Below are 17,342 nucleotides of genomic sequence, written 5' to 3' on the forward strand. Positions count from 1 at the left end.
GGGCTGAAACAACTGGCTTGGATCTAGGTAGGAACCAACTTATATCTAGATTTTCGATAGCAGCCTGATTTGGAGAATAAGGAATAAAATAACATTCGTGTTGCTGTTGATTACTGTTGATTCAATAAAGGCTGATGCATTTTTTTTCCCTGAAGAATCATGTTTGTAGGAGATGAATTGCATCTGCACTACAGAGTAGGCCACTTGGTGTTCATGCATGTGCATTTCAGTTGAGGATATGATTTTTCTGAACGTAGGCATAAACCACATTTGCATTGAACTGCTTTATCACTGCCACTCTTCCATGCATTTGCTACGGTTTGTACGAAAGCCAACATTTTTATTATAATTGCGTATATTCAGAATAACATGTTTTGCATATTTTAAGTCTCAATTTTTCTTAGTGTGATGCCAAAACTGTTAATATCAATGCTGGTATTCCAGATTTTTAAAACAACATCCTTTGGATTTGCTGTGTTTAAATTAGCAATGTATACTTACCTATGAAACCATTTTCACAGGTTACTTCAGTTCATGCCCTTCCCTAAAACAAAAAAAAATTTCAAGAAGACTTTTTGTTGGAAAGCATTAAATGTTTAATTTCCTTTTGCCGTAGTGGATGTAGAATAGTCCATTTATCTTCATTAAGGCATATAGCTTTAAAACTTGTGGTTTGCTGCTTGTGAGTTATGGATGCATGCCCTCACTTGTCAAAATAGATGTATTATACTGTAGTCCTCTCCCCTCCCAGTATGGATGTTGAAGTTGTATAGCAGATTTGACCACAAATAAGCAATTCTCTAAGGATAGAGAAGGAAAATGCACATACTCCTAGGAATATATTTTCCAGAGCTAAAATTGACATTTTATAAATAATTTCCATGTTGCAAACTTCAAACTCACAATCACAGCAATTCAGTGGTATGCATTTGGCATGAGTCAGTTTCAGTTCTTAGTGCTTTTCATTGGAAATGGCATAAAAAGTAAGATTTCTTTTAATTTTTTATGTTGTGGGCTTACAGGGGACAGAAGATGTTCTTCACTTGTAGTTGTCTAACAGTGCATGGCAGCATAAATAACGAAATGGTCATAAACCATAGCTGCACTTCTCAGGTCACATGTTCCATTTCATTTTTAAAGAATCTAGAAGCAAACTAAGCAGTCGATAACAGGTCAGTTGCAGGTGATAAAAGATATTTTAGATGGGACATTACTTCTTTTTCCACACCTGGCATAACCACATTATATCTTTTGCAGAATTTTCTTTAAGCACTGGTGTATTTGTTCACAAACATATGGCATAAACAATGCATTGCTATTTGAGTTTAAAGGATACAATGCATTTGTAAAGATAGTCACCATATGTGATAGAATCTTCAGTGGAAAAAATATTGATGCTAGAAAAAAACGTAATTAAAATAAAAAAGACTGGCTTACGTCTTACAGAACTTCAGCATTAAAATATGGTAGACATTGCCTTAAGTGTTTAAGTCTTATTTGTAGATTTGATGTTGGAGGAATTTAATAGAATCATGTCTATAAATTACTCCCCAAATTTCTCATAAATTTTTTTTCAAACACAAAGTTTTGAAGGCTGCTTTAGAAACAGTGGTTATGTACCTGGCACACGGTGTCTGAAGAAGCTAAAACATATCTGGCTACTGAACATTCTAAATTTTTAATCATGCCATTATTTTTAATAAATATGCACAGATTAGAAAAGACCAGATTTCTATCTAGTTACCAGTTGAAGAATCCAACGCTTGTGAGTAGCCATGAATTGTATTAATTATAGCTATTCTCAAATTTATAAAGTACACTGAGCATAATTATGAATTTTGTTTCTGGAAGTCAATTATGTGGTCTCTATTGTGGTTAATGACCCCAGGAAAATGTTTGGAAAATACTGTATAGTTATTGTTTTCTGGATTATTATGCTTTTTTGAAGCTAAGACAGATGTACAAAAAGATGCAGTTTTTATTTTGTATTGGCAGCTTCCAAATATTTAGTATCTATTTCCAAGAGCTGCAATTAGTAAAGCATCCATGGTACTGAAATCCACACATCCCACAAGCTAATTATATTTGCAAGGTCAGATTGAATACATATTTTCAGAAAAATAAAGGGTTATATAAATGTGTCTTCTACTTGGCTGTTATATCACAGTTTGTTGATCTGGAGTATAATGTGTACAATTCACAAATTTGTCTGATAACAGAAAGTGGTGTGTGATTGTGTTTATTTTACTAACCAGTATATTCACAGCAATCACTTCCAAATATCTCTCCAGTAAAGATGTGTTAATTACAAAACAGACAAGGTCTTCTATTATATTAAAGCTACTAACAAGAAGACAGCAGGAATCACACATGTAAATAGCATCATCAACCCCTATTTTAGTCCTCTGTTTTGATCTGTGAGTTGCGCATAGACCAAAGGTGCTATTAAAGACTCAGTATATGAAATAGGCAGCATTATATGAACAAAATTTATTCAACAAGAAAACAGACCTTTAACATGAATTTAACAAGCCCGAGAAATTATAAACTCTCATATGCTGCAGATTCATGCAGTGATAATAAACAAAAAAGGAAAGTAAGAGGTTTCCTTAAGCTAGCCAAACTGCTAATGGTTTTGTTATAAGCTGTCTGCTATTGAAGTGACCCCTGTAAAGTCTGAAGACACTTGTACTCAGAGAAATTAACTGGTCAGAGCGGTGAAAGAGATGCACTATGGAATTGCATTTGAGGAAAATCTTACCACCTTATTTCTGGAAAATATCCCAATGCCACAGACTTTTCTTTAACTTTTTATGTCTTTACAGAAAGAGAATTTAGCATGAAGCTTGAAAACTGTGGTTTTTACTAACACACTGCAAGATGCATTAGATAATTGAAGTGCAGTGACAGCTTAAAAAATTTGGATAAGACATACTGACTTCTTTGTGAAATTCTGAGTTGTGAAGTGTGGGTTTGTGCTGCTTTTAATTAAACCTTAGAGGTTCATTTTTTGATGAACTGTCTCCGAAGTTTCCATAGTCCAACAGCGAGTGACCACGTTGCCGTCACCTGATTGCATCATGCTGTACTGCAGAATACACAAATGTAGTAAGCTGACTTCAGCCCCATGCACCTCCGAGCGCTCACCCACAGGGGTTCTTTTCTCTAATCTTACTGCAGCATAATTAACACCTAGTTCACCCATTGCTCATTAGTACACTGGACATTAATGAGTATTTATTTTTATGTAATCCTTTAACAGAGGAACTGATTTGTTCTCACCAAGAAGAAAGCAATTACATTTTGTGGAAGCCAATATATAGGATTTGTTGTTGTTTATGCTTTTATTGCGTATTAGGTCTAAATTTAGCCTCCAGGTTGTTGAGCATGTTAGTTTCTGTAAGATGGTTGCTATAGTGATAGCAGCAAATTCCTTTAATCTTAGTGTAGTTAAAGTATTTAGTTACCATTGCTCGTCGTAGTGCAACTAAGATGAGAAATACCATCCATGTGCATTGTTCTGCCCTTCTAGATTATAGGAATTATGGTTTTATCCCTGTGCAAAGTGTGCAGTTTGTGATTTCGGTTCTTCGCACAGCTTTGTTATGCTGCCCAGCTGAAGCAGTGCTGGTTGCAGTCTGGAGAGGCCATGAGTCCTGCCTGGCCTGGCACTGTGCTGCCCTGCTAGCCTTGCTTGCTCCTCAGAGCCAGTTATTATTTGCTTGATTTTTTTTTTCCCCTCTTAGCCAGCTTGTCTCAGGAGACCTGCAGTGTGGATTTTTTCTTTTTTTTTTTTTTTTTCTTCACTCAACTTTTTAATTTATACTGCCTGTTTGTTATGGTTGGGCATTTCCAGGTGTTCATAAATTGGAGCATCTGCTTAAAATGGAACACAGAATGTAAATAAAATGGCTTGTCATGAGTATTTTAAGGTACTTGAAAAATCTGATAGTAATAAGAGGAAAAATACATTTATTTGAGGTCAATGAGATGTATGTAAGCTATTGAGAATTAAGGGTTTTTTAAAATAATTTTGTAGTATTAATATAATGTGGTGTGCATTTGCTGCTTATTTAGTTTGGCTTTATTGTTGTCCAGAAATGAATTATCCCTGTTAACTGATGTTAATTGGGTCACAGCCTAATATTTTTAACATAAAATTGTTTCATATACTTTCTACAGTATATTCTAAGCTGTGATAGATGCAGACAGGTCTGGCAGCTGAGAGGCCACTCAATAGGCTGTAGTGATAGTGAATGGTACTTTGTCACTCAGCATGGCTGAAATAGTGGGGCCTGAAAAGTAAAGGTGATGAGTTAATAGGCTTTCTAAGTTTACAATTTGATAAGTATTTTGCGATAAACACTTGCTTACTTATTTCATTTAAACATCAATTATAATTAACAATTATAATCCTAATAATCCTTAATAATTATAATCCTAACAAACTTCATATGTATTTAGTTATTACTGGTGTTAATCAAGAGGAAAATGTTAGGACAGTGTGGAAAACCCAGTCTCGTCTTCTCCACAGACTTTTGGTAGGAGACAGTGGTTGATTTCTTGTTGATTCATGACAAAAGACTTAGTTCAGCTCTAATACCTCAAAATATCAGACTAATCCTATAAATGTATCTGTTGTTGACCAGCCTGTAGTATGGGAGAGAATAAAAATGATTGCAGTAAAAGCAGCTGAGATTGAAAATATTTAGCTTGAAGATCTGGAATAACTCTTCAATGCTAGGCAGAAAAGTTGTCTGCAAAGACTGGCAAGAGCTATTTGTGTGGCTATGTGATAAAAAAAAAAAAATACTGGGCCTTGTCAGAAGACTGGGGCCTGAACAGGAATGGTTGGCTTGTAATGGCGAGTGCCTGGTGAGAGTTAACTTTTTGTGTGTATTGCTGGTATGTCCTCAGTTCCATCATATCTGGTGTAGAGTTGGATAGGTGATTGGATTTTATTCTTTGGGCCATGAAATACCATCTCCAAATATTTTCATAGTCAAATTCAGCATAGGGCAGAACAAAAATCAGTGATGAATTTACTTTATTTGCAAAGAAATGGCTCTGAATAATACCTACTGTGTATCTTTAAATCATAAATGACCTTGGTTTTCATATACTCTATTTTTTACTCCTGAGCATGACACTGACAAGGACTTTTTAATCCATCAGACAGTTTATAGACCCTTCCGTAGTCACAAGAAGCAAAAAGCATCTGACTAGAAGGGAATACATGGGGCAAGTTCCTTGCTAGCTATAATTTTCTTGTCATTTCAAGTATTGTGGTAGTATAATTGATGTGACAGGACTGGGCTTTAGATTCAGTCCCTTAGCTTGTGCTCACTTTCAGTTTTAGTCTCTCTCTGTCACTCACTATGACTGGATAAGATTTAGGTGACAAACATATGCATACCTTTGAAGATTAAGAGTAAATGTACATTAAAATTTGTTATCTGATTATATAATGTATATAAAACTTGCAGCTTCATGGAAAAGATAGTAATTGGTGTCACCTTACAATGCAAGGTAGTGTAGTGTGCTGATAGCATAGCCAGCAGGAGGCTCTTTTTTATTAATATTATAATTAAATGATTTTCTGGATAAAGGCCAAAAACAGATGAGAGTTGATTGTGCCTTGTCCACTGTTGCTTGGCACTATTAGTTGCATTTTCTAAAAAGAATTGACTTGACATCTTGTTTTTACAGGTTGTTATTGATGCCTTCAGATTGATCAATGCTAATATGATGGTCTTGGGACATGAACCAAGACAAACAACTTCAAATCTGGGTCACTTAAATAAGCCATCTATCCAGGTAAAACCAGTGTTGATAATCCTGTAAATTGCAGGACCTTTTCAGCATTTTGGGGGGGAAGGTGCCTGAAGACAGTACACTACAAGTTGTTTATTGTTCTCTCTATAGCATTTTTCTGCATGCCTTTAAAAGTGATGTGAATCATCAGTGGAGTTATGTATATGAAGAGTTCAAAACTGAGCCCTAAATTAACTAGCAAAGTGTGAATTTCTGTGTAATTATTTACTGCAGAGGTTAGAGTATAATTTTTTTTAAATGTAAACTTCTAAAAGTAAGGATTGATACCACACCACGTGACATGAAATAGGTGGGCTATTAACCTTTTTCAGTATTGCAGTTTTAAATTAAAACTTTCTTATTAACTTGTCTAAGCCTTCTTAAATTATTCTGGAACAAATTATGCAAATAATTGCCTTTCTGCTGTATGCATTGCATGTTGTTGTGTAACATGCAATTTGGATTTAAACTTGCATTTTGCCTTAAAATTTGTCTCTGATTTTGATACGATACAGTAATTTGCTGGGGAAAAAAAAAAAAGGTGGAATAGGAGATTCAGTGGATCAATAGGTCATTTGATTGGTTGTCTCAACTATAACATTTCTGTCCTTTGGGAATGTTGTCTTATATGTATTTGGAACCATTTTGAAACTCGATATTCAGAGTTTGAATTCCAAAATTAACAATTTTGCTAGTAAGACAAAAAATGTTTGTCTTGAATGAAACAAACCAGTGTTTCAAGATACAGCTTCTGGTCTGAAGCAAGTATTCCCTAGAGTAATTTAATGTTTTTATCTATCATTCTTCTGCCTCAATGTCTTTCTGTTTTTTCTCTTCAGAAAACTTTTTCCCTTTACTGCGCATTCTAACAGGCATGCGTACTTGCATCCATGTTTCTAAATTCCTTTTCTTTTGATCCTTTACTTAATAAAAATAATACCTGCTAGATAAGCATGCTAGAAAAATGACAGTATGCTAGTCATGATAGAACTCATGGAGGGGAGAAATGACCTTTGAGAGACTAGATCACCATACTCTTAGCTTTCAAAAGATTGATTCATTTTAATTACTTATGCATTGAAACCCTTTCTTATTAAAATAAATTATTAAAACCAGCTTATTAAACAAGATTGTTGTATTTTACTTTTGATTTTTGAATTGGCAAAAATCATGAACGTGAATAAGTTTGAAACAGACAGCTGCTGTCTTGACTGGATATAGGCAAGCCCATGCTTGCATCTTTCAGGTTAATATCCTAACTGAGCTTCTCTGGATCATGTGTAATGGCCTCCCTTGTAAGCCCCTGAAGTATTGCTAAGTTTCATTATTTTAAGATCACTGTCACTACACTATGGCAAATTTTAGCCATGGGAGTTCTGGGTTTCTGTTGTTAGAGAGTTATTTGCGTAATTTTTTTGCAAATTGGCAGTGAACTGTTGCAGTGTCACCACTAAGCTAAAAGCCATGGCTTGGTCTTAATGCACAGCTGCTTTTTTCCTGCAAGGACTCAGTTTGGTCTTGCTTTTATAATAAGTACACTGAATTACTTGGCTTCATCCTTTGTTGTTGTTGTTTTTTCCCTATTTCCTTTTTTTCTTTTATGAGAAGCTTTTTTACTTGTTCTCTGTCTGTGCATCCAGTTTGTAAGGCATGTAGGAATGGCAGTTCCCATTGAAATGGTGTGCTAAGAGTAGGGTTTGCTTTAGAATGTAAAGCAAGTGTTTATTTTATGGGCTTCAGTTTATGCTATTGCATTTGCCAAATCACAACTCCTCTCAGTGTTAAATTAGAGTGGTTGTTTACCTTTTGTGTTTGTCCATACTATAAAGGAATGGTTTGGGTGTATGGAAGGAAAGTTGGAGAAAGTAAGGCACCTGTCAAATCGTATGTATTATAGGAGATTTGCAACACTCCCACAGTATCTACAACTGTTTTTAAAACAAAGCAAATACTTATGCAGCAATTGGTGTTAAGGAAATGACAGTGGAAACTTCTTATTGCTAATAGCTTCTGCCATAAAGTTCTTTATTCACGATAAAATCTGTATTTGATAATTCTAATTATAATCAGTAAAATGAGTAGTGCTTATCCTGAACTATTAATTCTTGTAAAAGTAATCATTTGGCTTTTTTCAAGTCTGTGTATCTTTGAAAAGAAATGTGTTAAAAAATGCATGTCTGAGAACATTTCCAGCTTTCATCCAGATAATTTTGGAATGCTGAAATATTAAGTTGCGTAAGATGCAAATGCACATGCATTCTGGATTGCTCTAAAGAATATATTTAAACATGGACAGGTGGAACAATTGAAACATAAGAAACATTTGTGACTGTGGCTTAAGTATGGTTTATCTGTTTTCTAAATATGTGCTTTGTATGTAAAGTTTTAATTGAAAATAGCAAATTATAGTTTTGCTGAAGATTTATCACATAATTTTTTAAACTCCGCTGCACCAAATCCTAATCCAAATCACTCTTTACTCACAAAAAAAAAAAAGTAATCCACATTAATAAAATAGAAAATCAGTGCTTAAAGATGGCGTATCACCTCATCTCGGTCACTCGGATTATGAAGTTTAAAGACAGATTTGGCAAAGGTGCAATTGTCAGAGGATATTTTTGTATTTAAAATTTTAAAATGAGCTTTGGTATGTAGGGTGAATGTGATGCGCATAGTCAGCATTCTTCTGTTTCTAACAGAAAGAGGTGAGTTTTAGTAGAAATGATACCCAAATTTATTGAGTGAGGTAAGATCTGGAGGAAATATCTGTGCATATGTATTGCTCAGCATTTGCAGGCAGCTAGTGCTTTTTCTTACAATGGATGGGTGTTACTGCATGGAATAAGTCCAGTTTTAGAAACAGAAAGTATAACTGTCAGTTAACTTTGACAGAGATGAGTAAGAAAAGGTACATTTACTTGAAGTGATGTTTGAAGATGGCTGTGTTTTAATGAACTCTTCTAATATCTCTTCATTTCAATGGCGGGTAATTTTTATGCTAACTTTACCCTGAACTTTACAGGCACTAATTCATGGACTGAACAGACATTACTATTCCATCACTATCAACTACAGGAAGAATGAACTAGAACAGAAGGTAATTATTTTAGCTTTTATTCAGAGAACAAAGAACACTGCACAAATTACATAGGATTTGTGAACTCTGATTTTAATTGCTGATTCTTTCAGGAGTTGTTTTAACAGTTCCTGGCTTGTCTTCTAGAAAGCACTTAAATATGTAGTACTGTTGATGAAACCTTCTGAAAATTCATTCTAACATTCATGTAAGGATTTTTGTAACATTTGTGTCCATGTTTCACAGAAAGTCCTTGTGCTGTTCTCCATGCTTAATGGGTTTGTGCAAAGTTGAGTTATCAGTGATGTAGGCTCAAAGACATACTAGCTGCTTTAGGATTTTTTGGCAGGAATTACAGATGCTGGAAGGCTGTATTTTCTAAAATAAATTGTATGACCAAGGAGTCTTAGGTTTTTATTGGCTGTAATCACTTCAACAGAAGATGCATCCAGTTGGCATGAATAGAGCTCTTGAAGACACCACTGAGTATCAGGAAGGTAGTGATGTCCTTCTTACTTTCACATATTTACAGAAAGTAAAAAGTATTCAGTAACTGAGAAAAAATGTCTTTTGTATCAAAATTCCTCAATCGCAAGTAAAATTCTCTAGCTTGACAGTCTCAGCCAGGAGAACAAACAGGGGAAGGAATCTTATTTATCAACTACAAAAGTTAATTCTTGAAAACCCATGTTCTAAGGCTCAGTTACGACTGCATGTTCGTGGCTGTGTTGCCATGAATAGTTGGATTTTGTAATGCAGAAGTCAGAATAGTTTTCTTATTTTCTACTTTTAGAGAGCTAGAAGTAATAAAAAGAGAAACAATTTTGAATAATGGAGGAATATGCTTGCAAGACTGTGCTATTATGTAGGAGAGTTACTGATTCAAAAGAACTGGACGTCTTGGGATATGCCTATACAGCATCCAGAGGCTACCATTTCTATTAAAGTACGACTTCTTATCTGAAGTTCTTAGTCTGAATTTGGTTTAACGGTCTACATATGTAAATGGATTTTGCAAGTAGGAGAACAATCGTGACCGAGTTAAGGAAGCTTCAGTCTGTGATGCAGAGTTATTTCTACCTCGCTCTCCTAAGGCAGGTTTAGATGACAGAACACCCTTGTGGTGCTGGTGGTGACCTGTTACTTCCATCTGTAGAAAGAAAAGTACATGCTTCATCTATTAAAGGAGGAGCCCATCGCACAAAACCATGCTTTAAAATCCAGATAGCCTAGCTAAACTGTCCATATGCAGTTTGCCCACAACTCCTTCTGTCAGTAACTAAAATCTTGCTAATAAGAATTATGACACTTTCAGTTTGGTTCATATGTTCAAAAGCCAGGTTTCTTTGGAAGCAGTACATTGGATGAAATAGCTTCTTTCTTTCATTCAGGTAATGGGAACTGCAGGGTTTATGGATTCTTAAAAACCTCTGTAATAAATGCTTGCAAATTAAAGGCAAGCTGAAACTGTTTGCTGAAGTAATGCTTCTTACAGTCCTTGAGTGTGCATAACTGCAAAATAGGCTTTCCTTACAGATGAAAATCAGGAAATTGCCTTTGTAACTATTTCTTTTTTTTTTTTTCACAAATGTCAGAATGTTATCAGAGAGCCAGGCACATTTCAGATATTTCTAATAGCCCATGCTTTTATCGCCATCAAAAATGTGCTTCATTTTGTCATGTTTTTAAGGCACTTTACTTTTTAGGACCAACAAAAGTCATATTTTGGTTGCCTTGATGTTCATTTCTTCACAACTGCAGCAGCTGCTTTGTACAGTTCAGGATGATAAGTTAAGCCCAAATACATTTAATCAAAGCATTAAAATATTTTTTCAGATTTAACGCAGGCCAAAAGCTCCAACTCTTCTTCATCTGGCTGCTAAAATGTTACTAAAATGTTGCTAAAATGTTACCTGCTACTTCTTTAGCAATACGCTTGTGCATACTCAGCCTCCAGCAAAACCACTAAATTACCAAAGAAAAGAGTTTGTGTAGCTGTAGATGTGACCATGGTTTCTGCACTTCGTTTTTGAATTTAGGCTTCCAAAATTTTTGATCCTTAAAAACTTAGGGGAAATCTATTGTCTGCTTTAGTGGAATACTTGATAATTGTATTTCCTTAGACACTGCAAGATCAATAATTTTTATTACACTCTTAGTACTGTAAATCAGACATTGCCATGGTATTTGAATGTGGTTTATGATGCATGCTCTAAACAGGTTTTATTTTGCAGATGTTGCTAAATTTGCATAAGAAGAGTTGGATGGAAGGTTTGACACTTCAGGACTACAGTGAACACTGCAAACTCAATGAAACTGTAGTGAAGGAGATGTTAGAATTAGCTAAGAATTATAACAAGGTATTCATATCCCACAATGATGTAATTGTAATGTTTATGAAGAAATTAATCCTTGATTTCAGAAGTAAGGAGGTGTTTGTCTTAAGCCCTATTCAAAATGAATTGTAAAAGATTTGGCTGTAAGAATGAAGAAATTGTTGCAGGAACTCTTTGGACCTTGGTGATTATTAAGGTGTTGTGATACATTTTCAGGCTTTGTCACAAAGTTTTTGCCCCAGATAAGCAAAATGTTTAATTACGTGTTTCCCTTTGAAATGTGAGTAATTAAATTAATTTTGTACTTGGTGAAGAGAATCTCAGATTCTCTCTCTCAGTTCAAAATGAAATTGTGCTCTTCATTCCTTCAGCTAAGGTCTACTTGGCCAGACTTCAGAATAGCAGAAGAAAGGTTGTTTATTGGTATCATTACAGTAGATAGGCAGGTAGTAAATATTTTGAACTCATTCTAAAGCCTGATTGCATGCTCTTTTTGGAGAAAGAAATTGTTATTGGGGCTGAAAGAAGAATCAGTTATCTGTACTGTTTTAATACTGGCCTTTTTCGAAATATTAAATCTCAACAACCATTCCAGAAGTAGTAAGCTTGTCAGTCATTATTGATGAGGGCTGTTTTTTTCTTAAATCTTCTAAGAAGCCCTTAAAAGAAAAATGCAGTATTTCATTCACTAGGTGAGTTAGTGGATTTGCATAGTACAGATACTGTATCTGAAGAGCACAGAATATGATAAAAATGTATTGGTGACTATAAGCACTATAAAATGTACTTGTGGTCAAACCTCTAATATATATTGAAACAATGTAGACAACTTTCTTTTTGCTTTTTGTTGTACCAGTTCAACCTTAATCTTTTAGCATTTTTGCTTAAAAGAGATTTGTGAATCCATTTTGCTTATCTGACAATAAAACTATTCATGAGTATTTGCCTTGATCTTTTGCGCTGGCACTTGGTAATTAAACCTATGTCTGCTGAAAAGCTGAAGTCCCTTTCTTTTTGACTTTCTAAAAGTGTCGCTGTTTGATTTTTTTTTTTTTTTTTTTTTTTTTTTGTGAAATTGAAATATACTTGAGAATCTCATGGCTTGGGGAAAAAGTAAATGAAGTCTGAAACATTGACCTTTTCTGTGTTTCGTTCACAGGCTGTTGAAGAAGAAGATAAGATGACACCTGAACAGCTGGCAATAAAAAATGTTGGCAAGCAGGTGAGGTGTGATGAATTAGAGGTGGAATGATACGCTTCCTTCATTCTAAATATTAATTTCCTTACATGTGCATAGGTGATTTTATTTCTACATGCAAGATATTCTCAATGCTCCAAATAATGAATTTATTTTTGCTGAAGATTGTTGTGTAGGGCACAAGGCTTTTGGCCTTAGGTAATCTTTAGAATATCGGCAAGTTGCACTCTGTATGCATTTGTATTAGATGCTGAGGAGCACTGTTGAGATTTGGTAGCTTTTCCTTTTTATTCTCCTTTCCAAGAAGGTACACAAAGATATCCTAATCTGTTGTACTGTCAGGGAGGTCAAAACCAGGAAGGCTTTTAAAGAACGGCAATATTGAAAAGATGAGAGCATACTTTGTACCTTATTGTGGCTAAAGAGCCAACTCACCCCATCCTCCTTCATAAGCACACTGTCAGTGCTGAGCTCCAATATGTGTGAGTGCAAGTAAGCTGCATTGCTTCCTATCGCTATTGGAGTGAAACACTTGAGAACCATAACTGAAACTGAAAACCTCTATTCAAATCATTCCATCCCTTTGCAATGTCCGGATGCAGAGGACTTCACAGAAAAATACTTATATGTATGACTTTGACCTACAAGCTGAGAAAATGTGCTCTGGAAAAAAAAAGGATAAACAAGCAAAACAAGTTGGTAAGAGATTGTGTTCATAATTCAAGAAAGGCAGTGGAAACAAGAAATAGCTTTATAAGTGAAGAGTAAATCCTTGAAGAACCAGTATTTATTGTATTGCTAATAACAGAAGAATTTAAAGGATTTTGGATAGCTCTTACGTGTCAGCTTCTAGCAACTGTGTCATAACACATCTACACTATTGTTCGGTCACACATGTATTTCTGTAGCAGTCAGAACAATAGAGTTTATGCTCGTCTACACAAACATAAATATATATAATAAAACATGTAACAAGGTTTGTATTTTAAGAGCTTTGATGTCATCTTAAACATGATTTGGGCTTCACTCATCTTTTAAATCATTATGAGGGAGAAAAAATATGTTTTGATTAAGTTCTTTCTAAAGAAAAGCCATTTTTCCTGATAAAATTAGTAAGTAATTTTCACGTGTTTTTATTTCTCTGCAACTTATATAGAAAATTTTGTAAACAGACAGCTGCTCACAATAGGTTTGTCAGGTTACTTGGAACAGAGAATATTGGAGAACTACATGATCTTTGAATTGTTTAAAGAAAGATACCATATGTTTTATGGCATTCTTTACACTGATTTTCTAGTTCATACTTATGTAAGTTGAATTGGTTCATTAGATTTTGACAATAATTCTTTTTAAGTACAAGTTAAAATTCCAACATGTGATTGCCTTCCATATTTTCTTTATGCACAAGAAGGTGACAGTGCTGCAATGTAAATAAAATACTAAAAATAAAGTTTTTAAAATGTGCCAGATAATGTTGTGGCACTTTCATATTAATTAATTTCATTTCTGAAAAAGTTTATGAATGTGGTCAAATGTTGAACCCCCAAATAATCAAATTATTCTATGTGAATGCCCAGAAGTGCCCACTCCTTTGAGCAATAGCCTGGAGGGATGGGTATTTTGAGAATGCTCCTCAGGTTTAACATTGCATTTTTCAGAACTTTGGACACCTCATTGTGCACTTGTGTTTATTTTTTGTAGGCATTTGTGTGCTGATTTTCTCATGGTCCTACAACTACTCAAAAATTTTACAGGACTAGGTTGCACTTTTGCACAAATATCTGAAAACAAATTGAAACTGAGGTGAATTCCTCATGTAGTATTTTGTTTTTAAAACTCACAGCTGTTGTGGTACTCTTCAGAGGCTATATAGAAATGCAGTTCCTAAACTGATTCTCAATTTCTCTGAGTGATGGTATGGACTAAGCAATTTCTGAATTTCTATATGATAAGTCTGATTAGAAAACAACATTCTGGAGCATCACCAGCCTCTTAAACTTGCAGTGGTTTTGCATAGAAATGATGTAATTACAAGTATTCATGGAGACATTTTACTCATTTCTCTTATGGCATCTTTTGTGTTTCAGGACCCCAAACGTCATTTAGAAGAGCATGTGGATGTGCTGATGACTTCAAACATTGTCCAGTGTTTAGCTGCTATGTTGGATACAGTTGTATTTAAATAACCCATTTCCTGTTTGTGATGCTTTCTGTGTATATTTGTTTATTGTTTCTAATACTCACAAACAGAGACTGTTGAGGCAATATTTGGTTAAACAGGGACATCTGACTTCATTTGCAGTCTAAGTCTAAGCAGCTCTCTAACACCCTCCAGTCTCTAACTGTGCAGTTGCTTCAGTTTCCTTACATCAGGGTCTTTACAGATTCCAAAGCAATTTAAGAACACAATGTGGGCAAAAGTGTATTAAATTTTCATTTGATATTTGAGGGAAAAAAAAATCAGTAGTACATATATATTTTGATTGTTGCAACATAATAAAAATACATTTACAAGCCTGTCTTTAAGTTCTGGAAGATCTTCTTTGTGAAATAGTGGGGGGAATTAATGATGTAGAAAAAGTGCTGGTGAAACACATTTCTACCCACTGTCGCACTACTGAGATAGTAGTTGCTAGGACAGCAAAAAAAAATTTCTAATGAAACTTGGCTCCCATTGATTGTCAAATATTCTTTTTCAGATTAAAAAAAAAAAAAGGTACTAGCACTGAATTCCAAGGCTATAGAAAAACCAAAATGCTGAAAGTTATGCTAACAGCTCTCTTTCAATAGTATTCAAACTGTAATATCCCCAGAAGACAACTAACCTTAAGAAAATGCATTCGGTTATGCTGATAACTGATTCACACAACGCTCACCAGCAGTGTCATAAATAGCAGTATTCTGAGAATAAACGCTGAAGTGGCAGAGGCTGCTCTAAGGTTATAGGAACCTTTCCTCCTGTGAAAGAGGAGGTACATGAGGTGCCTGTATGTATAAATATAAGGAAGGAGTCCCAGCTGGAATATGACATTTGAAACCCTTTCCACAGACTGGAGAGGAAAATGCTTCCCACAGGGCCAGTGGGTTTGGCTGTGTAGTTTAAGGCAGACAAAGCAAAGTACTGGGCTTTAGGGGGTGCCTCTGGGTTTGGGCAGGTGCTGGGGAGTTTGGTTGGATTTTTGGTGTTGGAGGTGATTAGGCTGCTTTGAGCCTTTTGTCTGGTGGAAGTGTTCTCTTTCTGTGTCACTCATTCATAATGTTTCAACTGCTGGAATTGTTAAAAAACTGTAGCAGATGAGTATTTTAAAACTCCTAGATACATCTTTTTGTTTTGTTTTGAAGTATTTTAAGCAAATTGACTATTTACATGGTAAACGAATAGACCCTAAAATTATGTCTTATTTCTGACATGGTGCCGAGGAATTTTCTATTTATTTGTTCATTATCATTCAAACATTCTTCTGTTTTCTTATTTAGGCTTCTAACTATTTCCAAGTAGCTCTCTCTCAAAGTATATTTAGCATGCATTTACTTCAGATGGAAACATGTAGATTTTTACAGCTGCCCTCCTTATGGCCTTCCCTCTGCCCCCACAGTAGGCAGCAGAAAATGGAGACAACAAACCATGTTTGCCTGCGGTTAAGATCAGTGGAAGTGCTTTCTGGCCATCCCTTGAAGAAGGCTTATGAGGGCCAGGCGCTTGTCTTGTGCGTCCCCCTTGCATTGGGAGGGACACGGCTACTGGGGGCTGGGGTAACGTAGTGCTGCAGAACGGGGGGAACTCTTGGCAGTGCTCCATGTAACATGCATGCAAGGCCAGGGCAAGTAGGCAGCTAAACCTGTAGTTTGTGCACATTCTAAATTTATTTTGACAAATGTACATTTTATAGAGGGTCGCTGAAGAGAGTCTTGGAGATGCAGATCCCCTGCAGCATGAGCTTATGCTGCAATGCCACTCTTTCCATCCAGTACCCGGTTTCACTTGCAGAGGCATGATTTTCCATTTACTGAGATGTTTCATGAATAATCAAAAAGCTGTTTTGGGGGGCATCTTTCCTCATTTTTGTCCGGTGCTTTAGGAGCTACACAGAGGATTTGGAAGAGTGCATGTGTGCGTGCAGTAACCTGAAAGGCAGCCACCCAGCCCAGCGGAAAGAGGTCTGTGAGCAGCTGCCTTCAGAGCCTGCAGCCACAGCCCTTCATTAGCAGCCTGACCCCTCGTCACCTGTATCAGTGAACCTCTCCTCCTGTCTGTGACGGTTCTGGAGCACCACCTGCCATTGCATCTCTCCCCATTATACCAGTTTAGGAGTTGTGCACTGAGGATTTTTGGCATACATTAACACTTCCATGTGATTGGCAGTACACCACTGAATTCATTGCAGCTCTGCGCATGTATGGGGGTAGCGACACAATTCAAGGCCGCATTTTGTGGGGTCGAGTTATGTTTCAACATAGCTCCTGCCTATGTACCCAACCCCATTCCCTTTGCATTGGGGTTGAGCAGAGAAATGCGGAGGCAGGCACGTGGGTGAGATAGGTCAGGGGCAGAATTAGGGCTGAGAGGGATAAAGCACCAAATAGGGAAGACACAGTACAGAAAGTTGCCTGTGCCATACCACCAGTCTGTGAGCAAACACCTGCTTTTTGCTTCATGCATGATTTTGTTTGAATAATTTCCACGCAGAGTGTGCAGAATAGCTTCTCTGACACATCAGCTGCTGGGACGGGCTGCTGAGCGATTCCCAAATGGCTGCGAGAGGTGGGAGTCTGAACCTGCCCTGTGATGGGTCACGGTGCTGCCAGCACACCCCGGGCTGAATGCGCGAAGTTGCCGCCGGTGTGCGTTTGGCGGTGGGGCGGCCCCGGTTGCGTTAGCCGGGTGTGGAATTGGAAGCTGGTGTCAACTGGGAAGAGA

General features: G+C 36.3%; 1 protein-coding gene across 1 annotated transcript in view; it reads left to right on the top strand.

Moving 5' to 3' along the window:
• Positions 1–14,610, top strand: part of PSMD14 (proteasome 26S subunit, non-ATPase 14) — a gene marked incomplete at both ends in the record, with an annotated part of 37,006 nt that extends 22,396 nt beyond the window's left edge. Inside the window, 5 exons of the mRNA XM_079539378.1 lie at positions 5,710–5,817; positions 8,837–8,911; positions 11,125–11,250; positions 12,386–12,448; positions 14,512–14,610. Of these exons, the coding sequence (XP_079395504.1) occupies positions 5,710–5,817; positions 8,837–8,911; positions 11,125–11,250; positions 12,386–12,448; positions 14,512–14,610 (471 nt within the window). The remainder of the gene's footprint in view (positions 1–5,709; positions 5,818–8,836; positions 8,912–11,124; positions 11,251–12,385; positions 12,449–14,511) is intronic.
• Positions 14,611–17,342: the final 2,732 nt, after the last annotated feature.

Source organism: Tetrao urogallus (genome assembly GCF_951394365.1).
Source record: "Tetrao urogallus genome assembly, chromosome: 8".
Classification (NCBI taxonomy): Eukaryota; Metazoa; Chordata; class Aves; order Galliformes; family Phasianidae; genus Tetrao; species Tetrao urogallus.